This window comes from Labeo rohita, chromosome 4 (assembly GCF_022985175.1).
Source record: "Labeo rohita strain BAU-BD-2019 chromosome 4, IGBB_LRoh.1.0, whole genome shotgun sequence".
Taxonomy (NCBI): Eukaryota; Metazoa; Chordata; class Actinopteri; order Cypriniformes; family Cyprinidae; genus Labeo; species Labeo rohita.
This window is the reverse complement of record NC_066872.1, coordinates 41513559-41534270: the sequence shown is the minus strand read 5'-3', so window position 1 is coordinate 41534270 and position 20712 is coordinate 41513559. Positions and strand designations below refer to the sequence as shown.

Here is a 20712-nt window from a genome sequence, read left to right as displayed (position 1 = left end):
AAGCCATGTTGTTCATGAGTCAGGCCAGGTTGCAGCAGATCCTCATGAGCCAAGTCAAGCTGCTGCTGTAGCTTTCAGGTCCAGTCAAGCTCCCAGGTCCAGTCAAGCTCCCAGGTCCAGTCAAGCTTCCAAGTCCAGTCAAGCTTCCAAGTCCAGTCAAGCTTCCAAGTCCAGTCAAGCTTCCAAGTCCAGTCAAGCTTCCAAGTCCAGTCAAGCTTCCAAGTCCAGTCAAGCTTCCAAGTCCAGTCAAGCCAAAGCTGCTGTTCTCCATGAGTCCGGCCAAGACACAGCTGTTCCCCATGAATCAAGCCAAGATACAGCTGTCGTTCTCCATGAGTCAAGCCAGGACATAGCTGTGCCCCACGAGTCAAGCCGAGTCACAGCTGTTACCCACGAGTCAAGTCACGTTCCAGCTGTTGTTCCTGAGTCTAGCTATGCTGTTCCTGAGTCAAGTCACGTTACTGCTGATCTCCATGAGTCAAATCAGGTCGCTACTGATCTTCACAGGCCAAGTCAAGTCACCGCTGATCTCCAGGAGTCGAGTCACGTCTCGTCTGACCGCCCAGAGTCGAGTCACGTCTCGTCTGACCGCCCAGAGTCGAGTCACGTCTCGTCTGACCGCCCAGAGTCGAGTCACGTCTCGTCTGACCGCCCAGAGTCGAGTCACGTCTCGTCTGACCGCCCAGAGCCTTGTCACATGTCTGCCAGTGTGATGACGATCACCATTCTTAGTATGTGGGCCGCACACTACGCTCCAGAGCTCCCGTCTGATCTCGAGCCTGCTCCAGAGCTCCCGTCTGATCTCGAGCCGGCTCCAGAGCCCCCGTCTGGTCTCGAGTCGGCTCCAGAGGTCCCGTCTGGTCTCGAGTCGGCTCCAGAGGTCCCGTCTGGTCTCGAGTCGGCTCCAGAGGTCCCGTCTGGTCTCGAGTCGGCTCCAGAGGCCTTCCCCGTCGGAGAAGCTGCGCCAATGCCTCCAGAGGTGTCAGCGTCAGCTGTAGAACCTCTTATGGAGGGGGCGCTTCCCTTTAAACTCTCTGCTTCTCCCTTTATTCTGTCTGGCTCCTCTGTCTCTGCTTTCCCCAGGTCCCAGACCAGGACGCAGCCTCCTGTTCCGCCCCGGAGGGCTGTGGTGCCTTCTTCCTCTATTCTGTCTACCTCCTCTGTCCCTGCTTTCCCCAGGTCCCAGACCAAGACACGGTTTCTTGTTCCGCCCCGGAGGGCTGCTGCGCCTCCTGCTCCGCCCCGGAGGGCTGCTGCGCCTCCTGCTCCGCCCCGGAGGGCTGCTGCGCCTCCTGCTCCGCCCCGGAGGGCTGCTACGCCTCCTGCTCCGCCTCCTGTTCCGCCCTGGAGGGCTGCTCCGCCTCTTGCTCCGCCCCCGGAGGGCTGCTGCGCCTCCTGCTCCTGCTTCGCCTGTCCCGTCTCCGGCTCCGCCCTGGAGGGCGCCTGCGCCTCACGCTCTGCCTCCGGCTCCACCCTGGAGGGCTCTTGCGTCGCCCGTCCCGCCTCCGGCTCCGCCCTGGAGGGTTCCTGCTCTGCCGGTCCTGCCTCAATCACCGGGTCCTCCGCAGGGACCTGGCCCTCCGGCCCTTGCTCTGTCTAACCCCCGCCCCACCGCTCCCTTGGACTGTGGTTTGTTTGGAGCGTCTGGAAGCCGCTCTTTGGGGGGGGGCTATGTTATGATCTGGTCAGTGAGCTGCGGACCGCTCACCACCAGACGTCGCTCTTGCGTTTTTGTAACGCACGGACTGCCACACTACACCCCGGACTACACTCCCCATCAGCCATTGCACTTCCCCCCGTCCAATCAGAGACTGTATAAATACCCCGGTCTTCCTGTCACTCCTCGCCGAGTATTGAATTGTTTCTCATTCTTACAAAGCGTTTCTCCTAGTTTTCCCCGTGTCTAGTTTCCTTGTTTACCTCGTTGTTTTGATCTCTCGCTTGTCTGACCACTCTCTTGCCTAGCCCCTCTCGGATAACGTTCGCCGCTGATTTGACCCTCGCCTGTTTAAGGATTATTCTTGTCTCGCCGTCCATACACCTGTCTGCCATTGATTTACCCTGTCTGCCTGACCATGTCTTTGTCACGTCCCTTTAATAAAAGCTCGCATATGGATCCGCTCGCATCTCGTCTCATTCACCCCGTTACAATATGTAGACCAAAAAAATTTAATTTAAATTAAAAAAATAAATAAATACATAAAAAATAGAATATGCAGAAAATAGAATATATAGGCATTATATGGATAATTATGGAACATTAAAATTGTATTGGAGAGCATTAATGAAATTAAATACTTCATTTCAAATATTCAAACACATTTAAACTCTAAAGATAATTTCCACCATTGTTATTTACTGTAGTGAGGTAAACACTGTAAATACACACTAGAAAATCTTGCCTAGTGCATTAAGAAAGAGAAATAAAGGTACACAAAATATATAAATCATATTATTGGCTATGCAGTATACACAGATGCTATATGAAGAGCTTAAAAAATAAGCAGTTTTTAAAGCTAGAATTCATTCCTCGAATTTATCCTTCTCTGAGTGGCTTCTAAATATTTTATAAAGCAAAGAGAAAATGTTTGCGGTGGCCTGTTTTATCTCTCTGGCATTTTAACACATTGCCGGCAAACCAAACCAGGACCAGCGTGCGGTGGTTAGAGAGGTGCTGCTGGTTTGACCACAATCTAAGATTCCTATTCGTTTTTTCATATTCCTCTTCAGTTCAGCTTTCCACTTCATTTCTATTTGCCCGACATGGGTCCATGAGTTTCTCACATTTTGATCTGCTTAGATGGAATGACTAAGCAAACCCTTTCTTTTCCAGTTGGGTCCATAGGTATGAGGATACCCTCACTTTCAGTGGTGTGTATGGTGATGGAGATTAAGTCCTGCTTCAGGATTCATTTGATGTAGTAAGAACCACAGAACTCTTTCCGTGAGAATGAGAGATTGTTAGCAATCCATACTTTACTATATCATCCCAGTTTCAGCCACTCAACACATTCTCATTCTCAGTCAGTCCATCAGGCTCAAAATATCCTGGTGTCTTACCACAATAAAAATCGAACTATGTATTCAGTCAGATCTTTTCTGTGGAAGCTTGTTTCTTCCATGCGATAAAAAACGGTAATTGCAACTTAGTTTGCAATATCTCACAATTCAGCTTTTTTTCACGCAATTCGGACTTTCTTGTGATTCTGGTTTTATACCTCGCAATTATAAAAAAAAAAAAAAAAGAATTGTATTTAGAATTCTTAGAATTGTGAGAAAAAAAGTAGAATTGTAAGAGATAAACTCAGAATTCCAACTGTCTTTCTTGCAATTCAGATTTTTTCTTGAAGTTCAAAATGTTTTTTTTTTTTTTACATTTTTCCCCACCACAGAGTAAAAAGTAAAAAAGTGAGGTTTTTATCTCAAAATTCTGACTTTTTTCTCATAATTGCAAGTTTCTATCTTTAAATTCAGACTCCTCTTCTCAGAATTGCGAGTTTATATCTTGCAGTTGCAAGCTATAAACTCGAACTGTGAGGTAACATTGTGCAAAATATCTGGCAAGTCAATTCTGAGAAAAAAATCTTAATTGTATAAAATCGCAAGTCTAGCTGTTACATCTTGCAATTGTTTTATGCAACTCAGAATTCTGCGAAGAAAAGTCTGAATTGTGAGATATAAATCCACAATTGACTCTTACATCTCACAAAATTGAGTTTTTAATCACACAATTTTGAGTTTATTTTTTTTCCTCAGAATTGTGGAGATAAAAATTAGCTTTTTTTTCCATAAAAAAGCTTCCGTTCTTTTTCAAGTCACTTGTGGCCTGTACTGTGTGTCCCATTTACGCTGACTCTTTCTGCAGTCTCTGCCTTTGACTCTATGTCACTGTAAGTGAAAGAGATGACATGCAAATGACATCCTGTCCACGCATATCAAACACATCAGCTTGTTGTATCACTACATGAGGCTGGAAATGAGATGACAAAGATTTCTGACCATTGAACATTTAACACATTCGCCTTAGGAATCATCACTCATGCTTTGAAAGCAATGCTGCTCAGCTGGGCAGTTGCAACTTAAGAATGGGTCTATTCTGGTTATGGAAAGTAGGAAAAAATTGGTATATGGGCATATTTAAGATAGTAAGATAAATAGACTCAATACTTGTAAAAGAGAAAGGTGAAAACTCTTCTCATATCTTCTTGTTAATGTCAAGTCCAATCAAATGTGCAGTATTTTGATACAGATTCATCAAAATTAGCCACATGGCAACATGGACAGGTTGTGATATATCTTCATTCTCAAAAACCCTGAATAAAACCACACAAGGTAAAAGAAAACACAACCCAAACTACATTAAACACAGGCTCACTTATAACGAGGATAAATAAGGTTTGTGTCAAGCACAATGCGTTTCGTAAGGTGAATTATTGGCTGCCGAGAGCATAAAACCATTGAAATTCAATTTTGCACAATTTTGGTTCTCGCCACTTGATGAACAATGTAAAATCTTGGTCCTGAAGCGAAACCAGTTGTGCAACATTGATCTAACATTGGTAAACTGCTCTAATGCACATGCTTTATAACTTGCATGCTGAAAAATTTTCACATTTATCATAACGATGTATCTGTCTTTGAAGTATACTGACTCATTTCTTATTAAAATAGCATGTAGTGCCATTAGCTCTCTCAGAGACCTGAGCAAAGCATCTACAGCAGTGTGTTGATTCACTAGTCACCCTAAAGGGGTTTTGAGGGGACGTGTCAGTAGTTGGAATACAAAAGCCAACATTAGATTTTAATCAAGGTTTCCACGCAGCTATAGGAAAGATCTTTGATCTCTAGCAGATAATCGCTGTTTATGCTGCACCGACATGAAGGAAATGATAGAGAATGCATGAATAATGTCCTCTGTCAACATGATGTCAGGAAAATAAGCAGTCGGCGTGCACGTCGTCCATTACTGAGTGTGGCACTGGTGATCTGACAATGTCTGAATTCCTCTTGGATGGTGTAATTTAACTCAGGGGTGAGGAATGAATAGGGAGTATCTGTAAACTACATTTCCATTTCAATCCTTCATTCAAAGGAGATGAGACCAAGTATTTGAAGTATTTAAAAAAGCTACAAGTGAACGTTCTGTTGTTGTTGTTTTATTTTTATATGATTCCAAACTTGTACAAATTTATTTTATTTTAGTATGAATCTGTATGCAGGCTAAATGTCAGTTTTGTTACTGTTAAGTAAAAATAAAACTATTAGAAACTGTTCAAATAAAGCTGTTAAAATAAAGCTAAAATAATTAAAAATATATATATATAAAAAAAAAACTTCACCGTAAAAAAAACTTAATGAAAATTACAAATGTCTTGGCAACTAACCAAAAACAAAGTAAAAAAAAAAAAAAAAAAGAATATAAATGACAAATGCACAGTATAAATGTTTATTATTTATGCATAATATTTTATGTTATATATTGCAAGTATTATATTGCTTCTAAACAGTAGTTCAGCAAACAAGATAAAATTGGGTGACTTATGTTTTAGACATAATATTGCCAGTTATTTTGTTAAGTTTTGTTCTGCAAATGAAAAAAAATTTCCAAATATCAAAGCTGATTCAGATGTGAAACATGAATCTACGTGCAAAGCAAAATATTGTTTTATTTCTTGAATAAAGCTGTTTTTGAAAAAATATATTATAGAATAAATCAATGACTTGCTCATAAACACAGTCACTTGTTTTGTTCACGAAATGAATTAGTGTTTTTAAATGAACTGGTTGAATGAACAATTCAGTTACTTATGTATCACTTGTTTTTTTCCATGTGCAAACAAGTGATTTTAAACAAATTGGATGAGTGAGTGATCTAATGAGTCACTCATAATGACATTCAGTTGTTTCTTTCATGAGCGAATCTGTGTTTTTGAATGACCTGGTTGAGTGAATGATTCAATGAGTCACTCATAATGACAGTCAGTTGTTTTGTTCGTGAATGAATCAGTGGTTTTAAATGAAGTGGTTGAATAAACGATTCAACTGCTCACTTATGTGTCACTTGTTTCTTTCATGAGCAAATCAGTTTTTTATTGAAATGGTTGAGTGAATGATTCAACGAGTCACTCATAATGATATTCAGTTGTTTCTTTCGTGAATGAATCAGTGGATTTAAATTAATTGGTTGAATGAACAATTCAGTTACTCACTTGTGTACCACTTGTTTCTTTCATGAGTAAATCAGTGTTTTTGAATGACCTGGTTGAATGAATGATTCAATGAGTCACTCATAATAACATTCAGTTGTTTTGTTCATGAATGAATCATTGGTTTTGAATTAACTGGTTCAATAGACGATTCAATTACTCACTTATGTGTCACCTGTTTCTTTCATGAGCAAATCAGCTTTTTTGAATGAACTGGTTGAATGAATGATTCAACGAGTCACTCAATGACATTCAGTTGTTTCTTTCGTGAAAAAATTAGTGGATTTAAATGAACTGGTTGAATGAACGATTCAATTACTCACTTGTGTACCACTTGTTTCTTTCACGAGCGAATCAGTGTTTCTGAATGCACTGGTTGAGTGAATGATTCAATGAGTCACTCATAATGGCATTCAGTTTTTTTGTCCGTGAATGATTCAGTACTCTGAACTTGTTGAATGAACGATTCAATTACTCACTTGTGTCACTTGTTTCTTTTATGAGCAAATCAGTGTTTTTAAACCAATTTTGGTTGAGTGAATTATTTAATGAGTCACTCATAATGAAAATCAGTTGTTTCGTTCCTGAATAAATCAGTGGTTTTAAATAAACTGGTTGAATTAACAATTCAGTTACTCACTTGTGTGTCACTTGTTTTTTGCATGTGCAAACAAGTGATTTTAAACAAATTGGATGAGTGAATGATTTAATGAGTCACTCATAATGACATTTAGTGAAACTTGTAACAAATTTTTAATTGAACTGGCTGAATGAACAATTCAGTTACTTATGTGTCACTTGTTTCTTTTATGAGCGAATCAGTATTTTTGAATGATTCAATGAGGCACTCAGTTGTTTCATTCTTGAATAAATCAGTGTTGTGAATGAATCATTTGATTAAATGAATCCATGATTCACTCATAAAGACAGCCACTTACTGGTGTGACTATTTTTGATACATTTCACCTGATTTGTTCAACTAAAGACATAACAACATGATAGTAGTACAAAATGACCATTTTTCTTTAGTTCTGTGAAGTATCTCTTTAAATAAGCTGCAGGAACCTTTTGAAGCTTCCTCTATTCATTTCTACTATTTATTCTTTATTTAAAGCAGGGATATACTTTTCAAAACCAGGCAGATAAAACTAAGCATGCAGACTTTTTGAGACGAGGATCTAGTCATGCACACATACTTATGGTCCGGTCTACCTGATCATCTGTATTCAAAGGCCCCGGTGGGCTGTTACAGGAATGAGAATGACGATAAATACAGCAACGCAGCGGGTCCCAAGGGTACAGCCATCATCATCTTGATTTTTATTGGCCTTTCATTCAAGCACCTCCATCTTGCACTCCACCATGCACTTTTTCTTCCAGATAAAGGGCATTCGAAAACCATCCAGACATCTTCAGACTAAAGCAGACAGGGTTTTTTTTTTTTCTGGACAGCTTGTCAACAAACGGATTTGCTCATGATGCAGCAGTTTTCATGTAGAAACCCTGCTCACAGTTTAGCTTTAACAGTATTAATGCTAATATTTGCGTTTTAGTATCGCAGAATGTGGATTGATTGAAAGCACAATGCCGAACCCCTCTGCTGTAGTTAGCATCGAGTCAATTTTGTTTGTAGGGCACAAATTTAACAACGAACACAATGACTTCTCCATTATTGTTCACTTTAGCTATCGATCTGCAAGCGCTACATTCGAGGAGTTCTTTGCCCCCTCGAAAGCTACAATAAACCCCTGCTGTTCCAGCTCTGCCTCGACAGCACCAGGCGTCCCCTGAAACATTGATAACTGTTAGCCGGCTCTGTGATATTTCACCAGGGATGCTGAGAGAAACGGGGACCTTGTGGCCCCAATCGTGCTTTACAGCTCGAGCTAACAGTGCAGTAATGAACTTCCCCCCCCATCGCCCCTTCCCCATCCACTCCGCTCCACCTGCCTCGCGCACGACGGGTAATGAACTGACGGGACACACGTGCATAAAGCCGTCGCAGTACATCAGCATGCTACAGGAGGGGCCTCTGCCCTCTGCATGCATTAAAGCAGCCTGGCTGGTCAGCCATGTTATGGACTGCTTGACTCTCACAAGTCTATTTAAGGTTTATTGGACGCTGAAGGCAATAGAAAAAGCCAGAAGCTTAGTCAAAGACAATAATTGGCAGTTATTCCGCTGTGGAAGGCTGCAAGATGTCATTTAATGTAACTGTAAGGCTAGATAAAGAATACATCATGTTCTTGGCAGAGAAGAAATTGTAGAAAATGTTTCTTGATGCACACACGATTCTCATTTTGCAATGCATTGTTGCATTCCACCCATGAACAATGAGATGAACATAAAAGCAACCCATTTTACTTTTACAATGTTACGTATGTATGAGAGATATTGCATATTCAGTGAGAAAAGCACAGTTAATTTGCAATTGATTGGATTATTTGTAGGTTGAAAAAGAGGGTTTTGTTAAAAACCAGTTAGGGACAGTTCACACAAAAATGAAAATTCTGTCATTAATTACTCACCCTTATTAAGTTCCAAACCTGTAAGACTTGCGCTTCTCGTCAGAACACAAATTAAGATATTTTTGATTAAATCCAACAGCTTTCTGACTCTGCATAGACAGCAATGCAACTGACACATTCAAGGCCTAGAAAGGTAGTAAGGACATTGTTAAAATAGTCCATGTGACAGAGGTTCAACCTTAATTTTATAAAGCTATGGTAATACTTTTTGTGCATGCACAAATAACAAAAAATAAGTCTTGTCTTCTTTTCAGTGTCAGTCTTTGATGCATGTTCACAACAGTACCACAATGCAAAATGTTTAATACATTTTTGTTTTCTTTGTGCACAAAAGCATTCTTGTAGCTTCGTAAAATTAAGGTTGTCGCATGGACAATTTTGACAATGTCCTTACTACCTTTCTGGGCCTTAAACATTTCAGTTGCATTGCTATCTATGCAGGGTCTAAGCTCTTGGATTTCATCAAAAATATCTTAATTGTGTTCCAAAGATGGATGAAGGTCTTGCAGGTTTGAAACAACATGAGGGTGAGTAATTAATGATAGAATTTTTTAATTTTTGGGTGAACTATCCCTTTAAGCTAGAGTAGAGGTTATCATACTTTAACAAAAGATAACGAAGATAGGTTGCCATTTAATGTGCACCTATATACTATAAACAATACATCAGGAATATGTATTAATAAAGTAAACATGATTCAAATAAAACAAAATAAAAACAATATGGATGGCTAATAAATTGCAATACACAAAATAAAGGTTCTTATTGGCAATCCATTGTCCAAAGGTTCTTTATAATGAATAAGTCTTCAAACTGTGAAAAAAAGGTTCTTTTAAGAACTGCTGACAGAAAGGCTCTTTGAGGAACTCAAAATGATTCCTCAATTGCATCGTTTGGAAAAAAAACGTTTATTTTTAAAAGTGTATAAATGCAAATTCAGTATCACGTTCAGTTCCATTATAGACAACCATTAAAGTGCGCTGAATAGTTTTGGTTTAACATTTCACAAAAATGAATAGTCAATAAACATGCATGTACACTCACACAAGTCATTTATGTTCTAGTTGTTTTACACATGGCGGTCGCCATGTTGACATCACATGACCAGCTCAATATTCATTTTACAGTATCTCCCCATTATTGAACACTTTTGGTTGCAGAATTAATAAATCAAACGGGTTACAAATATGCCTGTGGATAATGTGTTTCTAGAATGCGATTGGTAAATGAATCTTGATGGTCTTTTGAATAGATGTGCAATTCCATAGTTCATGTTTTAGACAAGAAATAAAAAAGTACCTTTAAAAAAGTCATCAATTTAAAGAAGCTGTCACTGGGGCATTTTCAAAAGGTTCATGTTTGTACCTAAAGAGTCCAAGTGCACATATTAGTACCTAATAAGGTACAAAAGTGTACCTTTTGGAAAAAGACCCAGTGACAGTTTTCGTACCTTTTTTTTCTGAGAGTGTGGTGAGCAAGGGGTTTGCTATGCACAAATTCAACAGAATGTGAACAAAAAAGAACACATGTTGTAAATTAGCATCAAACCCATAGGAGATTGTGTAATTGAATTGGCACAATCAAATATGGCTTTAATGTCAAAGACATGAATCATAGAGACAGGAAATACCCCAAATGAGTCCTAACTCTTTGATCTTTCTTGACACTTTTGATTATGTCATTTCGACATGAGGTCGGAAAACAATTTTGATCTTTACAGAGGAAACTACAGCTTAAATCACAGTGTAAACGCACCAGGCTTTGCACAGGAACCTCCATTCTTAATTTAGATGTACAGCGTCCCACATATGTCAAAATTTCTATGGGTGTTTACATAAAATCCAAGGCTTTAAATTGAGGCTGTTGAAATATTTGGCAGGATCTGTTCTAACCAGTGTCCTATTACTTAAGGGCTAATGGACTCAAATGAAAGCATCCCTGGTCGCCTACAAAACCTAAATGGATTTTGACGAAGGCTGCAGTTAAAACGAAGAACTTGCCGGCGATATTAATGACACTCCTCACATCATAACAGTGGGTGATTTTGCAGCAAATGCATGCCCACTCGAAGCATTTTTCAGGTCAGCGCATCGAAAATGTAACATTTAACAGAGAAAAACTCTGTCGTTGTATTGTATTGCAGAATGCAGGGATAATTTATCACTTTCAACAGTGCTCACAAGGGAAAAGCGGCATCCAAACAAAGTCCACACAGTCCTAAATTAGCTAGAAATGAAACGGAGAAGATGAAGAGGTAAAGTGACAAAGCAAAAAGCACATAATGGCTAAAGCGAGCCTCGTTTTGGGGAGTGATATCGGAGAGGAGACAAGAGGACGTTTTTACAGTAATTAAACAGGAACACAAACAGGCCATAGAAACATATTAGCGAGAGACTAATCATGACAGTTCAATGCGAAGCGATCATTAATAGCAAAGATAAGCTTGTTAGCCTGCCTTGGTCAATATTTATACATGTTTTCCCCCGCTAATTGAGCGTTCGTTTCGCTTTGGGCCTGCTAAAGCGAGCGTGGGACCAGTAAATGGCAAGAACAGGTTTTGCAAAATGTAAAATTTTATTTTCAAAAATGTAAGCAACAGATTACACAGTTAACTTTCAGCAATTGCAGTCCTAACTTAAACAGTACTCACATTCGGGACTTCAAAATGAAAGACTCACAAACTTACACACTATCTACCTATAATATACAAAAAGAATACAGAATAAATATTAAAATGGCCACAAGAGAAAAAAGTAAGTTAATCAAAACAATTAGTAGAGAGCAAATGTTGGGAAAGTAGAAACAAGACTCTGTGCCTTAAATACAATGTTTTTTGTTTTTCCTATTACATTTTTTACAAATTGTGCAAGATTTCAGACTAAGGCTCTGGTCTTGACATGACAGCTGTTCGCCAAGCACGCACGCACGCACGCACTCGCGCACAGACGTCCACGCACACACGCTCCCTGTGCTCTGCGCACTCGGTGGGGTGTAGCAAACGTTACAGGGTAAGAAATGGGCTGTCGGTGCACGGCCTGTGCCTGTGAGAGTGGTGGTGGAGAGTGTTTTTCAAATGAACATGCACTTCACCCTGATGTGGAAAGCCTCCCGATATGCCTCGAGGAGACATTTTAGAGAGGAGCGGATTTTGAAAACAACCCTCACCTTGCGAATGATGAAAACATGAAGAAAACACACCAGAACCATTAAGGCAAGAACAGCTGGAGTGGTATCGGTAACAAAATTCGCGTGTTCGGGTACATGGATATGCCACACTGAACTTAGCTTAACTGGTTCTCCACTGTCAGTTTAAGTACAAGGTTCTCAAGAGCAACGGTTTAAAAGTCAAACATTAGTTTTTAGACTTAGAAAAATGAGATAAGAAAATAACATTGCCAGACAACAGAGACATACCATATGGATCATAAAACTACAGGAAATAATTTAAGTTGCAATTCCGGAAACCACACGACAGTACCCGCCCCCTTAAGACCCGCCCACCAGCCCGCCCCAAACCCCACCCTAAAAGGAAAAAAGATATCACTTACATTTAAACCAATTTATCCTCTCGTGAAGGTGTATTCCAACAGAGTTAGTCTCACCCCACATGTTTTGTTTACTTACAGTGAAAGAGAAGTCTGTTGCAGATTAAAGCATTCGTATTTCAGTTTGGGGAAAACAAGACATCCTTGCAATGCGACGGAGCGAAAAAAGCATCTTCGGGTCTTCTCGGTAGTGCAACTTTATAGACGCAAATTCCAGTGATTCCTTAAGGTAACAGTTTGATTTTTCTTTACACCCAGAGTCTTCCAGATATCCAAAGCAAAGGTCAGTCCCCTAATCTCGACGTATCCATTTTTTTTTTTCTTTTCTTTCTTTTTTTCTTTTTTTTTGAAAATTTTTTTCTTTTTTTTGCGTGTTGGGTTTCAAATGGCCTTTCGCATCGGTTGTTTACTAGAACATAAACGCGGGACGTGTCCTCTGTCCGTTCGTCGTCTTATTCCATTCAGACGGTTCAACTACAGGCCTCGAAAAAGGGAGCGAGAGGAACGGGAGAAGGAGGAGGAGGAGGAGAGAGCTGTACAATTGAACACATCCCCGATCGAGCAGGGCATCCAAACAAAAACCACGTCGGAATAAACGCCACCGGACCTTCATATAACACAGTAGGGTTCCCTCGGTAACCTGGATTTTCTGCAGTAGAGGAGCGTGGTGCTGAAGCATCGCCGGAGCTCCCGGTTGGAGAAGATGCAGATGAAGGGGTTGACTCCCGCTTGGGCGAAGCTCATCCACACGGCCGCCGTCAGGTAGCCTCCCGGGATCACTGGGCCTCGGGCGAACACCCTCCAGTAGCAGGCTACCAGGTAGGGTCCCCACAGGCTCAGGAAGAAGAAGGTAATGATGTAGAACATCCTGCTTATCCTCTTTTCAGTCTTAAACTCGTCCAGCACCAGCAGACGCCTGCGGCCCGCCGCATTGCTGTTCTGCCGGATGCCCAGCAGGGTCGGAGGCGTGGGGCCCCGGCCGAAGCCGGCCAGCCAGTTGGCGGCGGCCTGGCCGCTCGCCCCCGGGCCGTGGAAGGTCCAGTTCTGGCTGACGGCGGGCACGAACTGCACGGGCTTCATCTTTCGGCGGTCGTGGACGAAAAAGATGAGCTTGAGGTAGACAAGCTGGGTGGCCAGGAGGATGAGTGCAAGCAGCAGCATGAAGCCCAACGAGTCATTGGCGCGGAAGGAGCGGTGCTGGAAGGTGCACTGGTCTTCCTCGCGGATGAAGGAGTACGTGCCCACGTCCAGCACCGGTGGGAACGCCATGGCCACCGACAGGGTCCACACCATGCATATGACGGCCAGGCATGTCCAGAAGGTCAGCCGCTTGGTGTAGAAGCGGTGGTGGGCGATGGCCAGGTAGCGCGTCACGCTAACGCAGAACAGCATGAAGGCAGTGTGGAAACAGGAGAGCACGCCCAGGAAGGCGATCACTTTGCAGGTCAGCGTGCCGTACGTCCAGGCCGAGCCATTCTTGACCGAGGTGAACACGAAGGGGAAGCAGATGGCCGAGCGGAGGATGTCCGAAGCGCACAGGTCCAGCAGGAAGTAGTAGGGCGCTCGGTGAAGGCTCTTGTCTTTGACCAGCAGGATGGAGATCAGGAGGTTTCCGACCACGCCGACGCCGATGATGAAACCCAGGGAGGTCAGTTTAAGGAAGGTGGCGAGCGGAGAGACATTCTGCAAGATGTTGTGGTCCCCTGCATGGCTGTAGTTCGCCATAGATGGAGAAGGGATCATAGAGAACGCTTAAAGCTTTAGCCAAGTATCATGATCTGGATGGAGAGGGGAGCGATAGATCCATCTGGTGTGCTTTGAAGCAGGTTCCAGCCTTGTTCGTCGCTGCCTCTCTTCTAAGGCATCCTTTGTTCCTTTGTCTCATCACACCTAAAAGGATCCCTGAAAAACACGATCCACCCATTAGGATTCGCTCACACAAAACAAACTGGGGGGCTTCGCGTTGCATCGCTCATTTCTTTTGTCATTGAGATTGCTTTTCTAATTGCATACCCAATTGCGCCTGCGACGGTATGCCGTCTGAGCCGAGCTCGTACAGTTGCTTAATTCAGCACAAGGATTCGGCTGTGGACGCCAACATAAATCCTGGTTAAAATAACAGACCCCCACCCCCAACATCTCCCCTCTTTTCAAAGCAAATTAAATAAATAACGCCAAAGACAGAGAGCGCAGTCGACAAGATGCTCATCACCACGACTAGACATCCGTCTAGAGGCGTATTCATCCGTGCTATGATGGAAAAAGACTTGAAATCTGATGATTGTTATCCGCTACCCCCGAAAGGAACATTTGTCGAAATGCAGCAAGAAAAGCTGTTGATCACACCCAAAGATCCTGCAGAATCTCACCGTGTTCATTCCCTCTGTTTATCATCATACTGTGTAAAATCAGTCATGAATCCTTATGTGATTGACTGTATAAAGGAATATGATGCATCATCTCATATTTAAGATATATATATATATAGGTTATTTGTGTCTTTTATACAGACGTTCAGTGCAACAACACAATTTAATGCAAGTCATTTGGAAAAAAAGCACAAGCTTTAGAATTGCATTTCTATTTTTTTTATCCCTCTAACCTAGATTTATTGTTTATTAATGCTGGTATGATGACGAATTCGAGTAAAAAAACAACAAACAAACAGTGGATTGTATCTATAAATCGGCTCTGCCGTTTCTTTCATATTAAATGCACGAAGAGCCTTTCCCTATATAATAAAATAATAAACCTTTGTGTCTCCACTTGCGTTTTTAACAAAAACATCCACCACTGAACACGTTTCTGTGCGTTGCATCAAAATAAGCAACAGATACAGGATCTTTTGGGTGTCTTCGTGAGATTTTAGTACACGAGCGATCTATTTTTCCCTTTGCTTTTTAAATCGGAATGATTTCTGGATGGCTGAGCGTCCATTATAGGCACAGCAATTCCTTCAAATACATGCATGCAAATATCGGGTGCAACAGAGACAGCGCTATGAAATATCAATTAAAAACATACCTGTTGATATTCCCCCTTTGTTTCCCTGGCGGTTATTTACATGGCAGCAGTCACTTTGCCGTAAAAAAGGTTTAGTTTTGTTGCCTGCTCTTTTTCCCCCACTGTGATTATACAGTAAACGGTGCGGACGGCGCATGCGCACTGGCGCTATTTGTGATCCCAGCAGCAGCAGCAGCATCATCTGCACTGATGGGTGCAGCAGCATCACGGATCCCTTTTGCCCTTTATCACTGTGTACTAGTGTCATATGTGCCGTCGCATGTGGTTTCATAAATGTTTACTCTGTATACTGTATCTGTAAAGTGTCAGTAGTGCAGTATATGTCACTGTATATGTCGTGTCTGTTTTCTTATGCACTGCATCACATATAAATAGAAGACAAAATAATAGTGGACTTAATGTAGGCTATTTACTATAAAGCCATCTTTTATTTAAATTTTATTCTTATTTATACATTGTATCATGTATACACATTTTTACACTTTTTTTGTAGTGCTGTGTAACATTCTGTATTGGAAAAACAAGACTTTGAGCTTGAACTTATCTAACTGGTGTATCATTACCTTCATTGTGTATTTTAATGTGCTTAGAGAGCGCAAGTAGCCTATATTACATATGGTTCAGCACAGGATACACTTACAAAACATAAATAATTGAAAACGATGCACATGATTGCCCTGAACGGGTGTCTTGTTCTGTTGCATATTTGTGACCCTGGACCTCAAAACCAGTCGTTAAGTAGCATGGTTATATTTGTAGTAATAGCCAGCATTACATTGCATGGGTCAAAATTATCGATTTTTCTTTTATGCCAAATATCATAAAGATATTTTGTAAATTTACTACCATAAATATATCAAAACTTAATTTTTGATTAGTAATATGCATTGCTAAGAACTTCATTTGGACAACTTTAAAGGCATTTTTCTCAATATTTAGATTTTTTTGCATCCTCAGATTCCAGTTTTTAAACAGTTGTATCTCAGCCAAATATTGTCCCATCCTAACAAACCATGCATCAGTTGAAAGCTTATTCAAAAAAATTACCCTTATGACTAGTGAACACTGTGAACACAAAGGTATTTTGCATAAAATTTATAATAAAAAATATATGTATTTTAAAGCATTAGATAAAATGTAAGATGGTTGCAATAACCATTTACTAGCTAGTTTTGAGTTTAGTGCTTAAGCTTCTGTAGCTCAAACATTATGGGTTCAAGTACCAATGATTGCATGAATTGTTTGAAAAAAAAATGCATGTCTTGTGTGCAATTAAAATGCATAAATGTAAAAAATTATGCTCAAGTGCATACAGGTGTCTTGGCAAAATAACCACTTTTATTATGGATATAATCCACAAATCTTTGACACCCATGTGTTTAGACACCTTGTCTTCATTTTAAACATCTACTGTTTTATACTTTATCATTTAATAACTACTAAACATATTTTGTGAAATATTTTGTTCGTGCCATCATTCTTGAAATTGAATCTTACTTATACATTTTATCTAATGAAATTACATAAGAAGGAATGACTCGAATGTCCAAGTACTGTACATTTTATATATCGAGTTAATTTTAGAGCACATTTGCAATAAATAAGAAAACACTTCTGAATGAAAAATGAAAAATGAGTTTTTTCTTATTTGTGTCAGGATAATGAAAATAATTTTAATGCATTCAACCTTCAAACATGGTCCATCAGTTTGCAACAAATCTAAAGTCTCATACTTGAACACAATTGGCACATAAAGTTTACAAAGTTTATTAACACAAACACAAAGCAAGCAGCATCACCCTCCTTCAATAAAGCACATTGGCATTGACATTGAACGCTTTATAAAGACACAGAAAGCAGTAGCCTTTTAACAATTTAGTGATTTCATCACACAGTGTTGAAACTGGAACCGGATTGTCTTGACGAGATTGTACCATGGCAGTCCACCAGTATGTCCAAGTCCATAGAAATGTGTCAGAGAATGTCTGCATGTGATCTTGTTGCCATGCAGTAAACATCTAATGGGCTTTTTAACGCTGATACTGTTGTAGAAGTTTCCCACATGGTGCACAGAGACAAGGAAGTGTCCAGTGTCCCATATATAAGAGACATTAGTAAGGATAATGCGTCAGAGAATATAATCAACACACATACGCTTATCCACACAGTTCCTTCCTCTGCGTGCATTTCCAATTATTTTCAGTATAAATGCATGACTTTATGCACTCAGTCACATTTCCGGATGAGGCCTTGATCACCAGGTTGTCATCAAAACTGGCCGTTTCGTGTGCGCGCGTACCAGCCCAGGCACGCGCAGATTCCCACGAGCGTCACCGTCGCGCCCAGCAGCAAAGCCGCCGCGTCTCCTCCGTCAAACGCCTCGGCGGTCCGGACGAGCGTCAGGAGGAAAAGGCAAAGCATCATGAGTGTATTTTGGTCTTTGGGAGCCATGTTGTTGGTCGGCTGCGAGGAGGGAAGCGCAATAGCGATGACGACGCGTCAGGTGACCCCGCTGCATTTCCTGATTTTACAAAACCTACTATGGAAATGGTTTGGTTGTTAATATTCATAAACTAGGACAACGTCACCATAATAATATTTTTTTTTACTATTGGATGGCAACGTCTGGCTTAATTAATATTCATGAGCTAAGAATTTCTTTTTTTTTTTTTTTTTTTTTTGTAGTAAACTATTAAAAATGTTTATTTTGTGATTTTCAGAGTACAATCCTGCTTGAAAGAAATTCACTTTAAGCTGACTGGAACACGAAAGCTAGTAACTAGCCGTTTGCATCAAACTACCTTCTTATAATACAAGTTTATGGTGGTTGAAATTGTTTTTTTTTTTAACATGGTTGCTAGTCAAACCAGCTCCGAAACACTCCTGTGGCACTGTATTACTTTACGTATTCCCTTAATGGGAAAAATAAGTTTATTAAAATAGCATGACACACTGAGATTGTGTTTCAAATAGCAGAGTTTTCGATTTACAGTCATGTGAAAAAGTTAGGACACCCTATTGAATTTTTATTGTTTTCTGTATCAGGACATGATAAAAATTATCCGGTCCTTGGCAGGTCTTAAAATTTGGAAAATAAATCCTCAGATAAACATCATCACATGACATATCACACAGTGTTATTATTTATTTAAGAAAAATGCAGCCAAGAGGGAAAGGCCGTGTGTGACAAAGTTAGGACACCCTATGAGTCAATTGCCTGTAGATGCACTTTTAGCAGCAATAACTTGAAGCATTCATTTTCTGTGTGACTTTATCAGTCTCTCACATCGTTCTGGAGGAATTTGGACCACTCTTCTTTTTTAACGTTACTCCAGTTTATTGAGGTTTGTGAGCATTTGCTTATGCACAGCTCTCACCACAGCATTTGAATCAGGATGAGCTCTGGGCTATTGCAACACCTTGATTCTTTGTGCTTGGGATCATTGTCCTGTTGCATGACCCAATTTTGGCCCAACTTTAGATGTTGGACAAATGCCCTCGCATTTGACTCTAGAGAACTTTAATATACAGAGGAGTTCATGGATAACTCAATGACTGTGAGGTGCCCAGGTCCTGTGGCTTCAAAACAAGCCCAAAATGATCAGGCCCCCTCCAGCATGTTTGTCTTTTGGTATGAGGTGTTTGTGCTGATACGCTCTTTAGGTTTTCACCAAACTTGGCGCTGTGCATTATGGCCAAACATCTCCACTTCGGTCTCGTCTGTTCAAAGGACATTATTCTAGAAGACTTGTGTTTTGTTCAGATGCAACTTTGCAGACCTGAACTGTGCTGCAATGCTGCAATGAAGCTTTTCTCTGCCAAGCCTTCCAAACATGCCATTTTTGTCCCATATTTTTCTAATGGTATTGTCATGAACTTTATCATTTAACATGTGAACTGAGGCCTGTAGAGTCTGAGGTGTAGTTCTTGGGTTGTCTGCCATTCTTCTGAGCTTTACACAGTCTGATCTTGGACTGAATTTTCTGGGACGTCCACTCCTGGAAAGAGAGGTGTCTGTTTTAAACGTCTTCCACTTGTGAACAAACTTCAGATTGTTTGGAAATGGCCGTATTACTCTTCTCAGATTGATGGCAGCAACAATTGCTTCTCTAAGATGATAGCTGATGTCTTACCTCCTTGGCATTGTTAACACACACCTGAAGGCTCCAGACCAGCAAACTGCCAAAGCTTATGCTTTTACAGAGGTGCTCAGACTTGCTGATGATCAGTTAATCAAAGGTATTTGATTAACAGTGTTTGACTATTATTACCCTCTTAATTCCAATGTTAACAGTAAGGGTTAGTCATGACTAACTTTGTCATACATGGATTTTCCATTATGCCTTTATTTTTGTTCAGTAAGTAATGACACGGTGCAATTTGTCATGTGTTGTTGTTCATGTGAGGTTTTATTTTTGAAATTTTAAGACCAGCCAAGGACCATTTTTTTTTAAATAATGTCCTGATACAGAAAACCATGGAATTCAATAGGGTGTCCTAACTTTTTCACATGACTGTATGAGAAAAAATAATGTCAAATAATGTCTGTGGTTAACATAACTAAAGAGACTTTTACTCCATAACATATATTGACTTCTAACTAGTAGCTAAATAAAGACTGTCTACATTTTTCTTCTCGTAGAAGTGGGCGTGGCCATTTGTAAATTTATATGTGTCTGGCTTCCGGTCTCATCCGTGTCCTGCTATTTTTAGCTCTACAAACAGTTATGAGCACACTTAATTATGAGCACACTGGTTTGTAGTGCAAACCATTTTATAATTTACTGAACGTTGTTGTTCTTCTCGTTATTACCCTATGGTGGCTAATAAACCGGAAGTCTCACCCATAGGCTTAAAGATGGATACCTGCAAGTGCTTATAAATTCACGTTTGAGTGTAATTTATGTTGTAGGACAAAATCTGAAAGTCTCTTCCGGCAGTGTTTACCACTCACCTTATTTTGCTCATAAACTGAAAACCCAACCGTCAAGAATTTCTCAAGGGAATCAATAGCAAGTAAGTCAGAGTTTGCCTATAGATTGGCATTGTGACTGAAAAGCTCTGTAGGTTTAACTAAATGGAAAGGTATTAGACTGCTTACTAACTTAATGAGCTATCATGAGCCAGGAAGAAAAAAAGTCTGTGCAGTCTTGGTTATATAATAAGGTAATTAGCTTTTGACTAGTTTTAATTGAATATTGAGCTCTTTTGGAAATGGACTTCGGATGTGAATGGCTCCTATGAGGAGGGCCTTGAAAAAAAATTGGCATATGGAATTCGGATAAAAGTATCAGAGATGATCTATAAATGCTTAATGTGACACCAGACCTAGAATCAAAAAATAAACTGTCCGTGGGTGCATTTTCAGCTAACCATGAATCATTTAATGTTAGTTACTACAAGACATGT

At 40.4% G+C, this 20712-nt stretch overlaps 2 protein-coding genes and 1 long non-coding RNA gene across 3 annotated transcripts in view; 1 reads left to right on the top strand and 2 right to left on the bottom strand.

Moving 5' to 3' along the window:
- Window positions 1–20712, top strand: part of LOC127164440 (uncharacterized) — a 60659-nt gene that overhangs the window by 26980 nt on the left and 12967 nt on the right. The window lies entirely within an intron of this gene.
- On the bottom strand, window positions 12247–14031 carry gpr85 (G protein-coupled receptor 85). The gene has a single exon (XM_051108402.1). It carries the CDS (start codon window positions 14020–14022, stop codon window positions 12889–12891), a length of 1134 nt encoding a protein of 377 aa, XP_050964359.1. The 5' UTR covers window positions 14023–14031; the 3' UTR covers window positions 12247–12888.
- On the bottom strand, window positions 17055–17788 carry LOC127164439 (small integral membrane protein 30-like). The gene has a single exon (XM_051108403.1). The coding sequence runs from the start codon at window positions 17752–17754 to the stop codon at window positions 17572–17574; it is 183 nt and encodes a 60-aa protein (XP_050964360.1). The 5' UTR covers window positions 17755–17788; the 3' UTR covers window positions 17055–17571.

What these genes read in the sequence shown, in the direction of transcription:
- gpr85 (XM_051108402.1), bottom strand. Translation starts at nt 14,022, where the DNA reads ATGATCCCTTCTCCATCTATGGCGAACTACAGCCATGCAGGGGACCAC.
- LOC127164439 (XM_051108403.1), bottom strand. Translation starts at nt 17,754, where the DNA reads ATGGCTCCCAAAGACCAAAATACACTCATGATGCTTTGCCTTTTCCTC.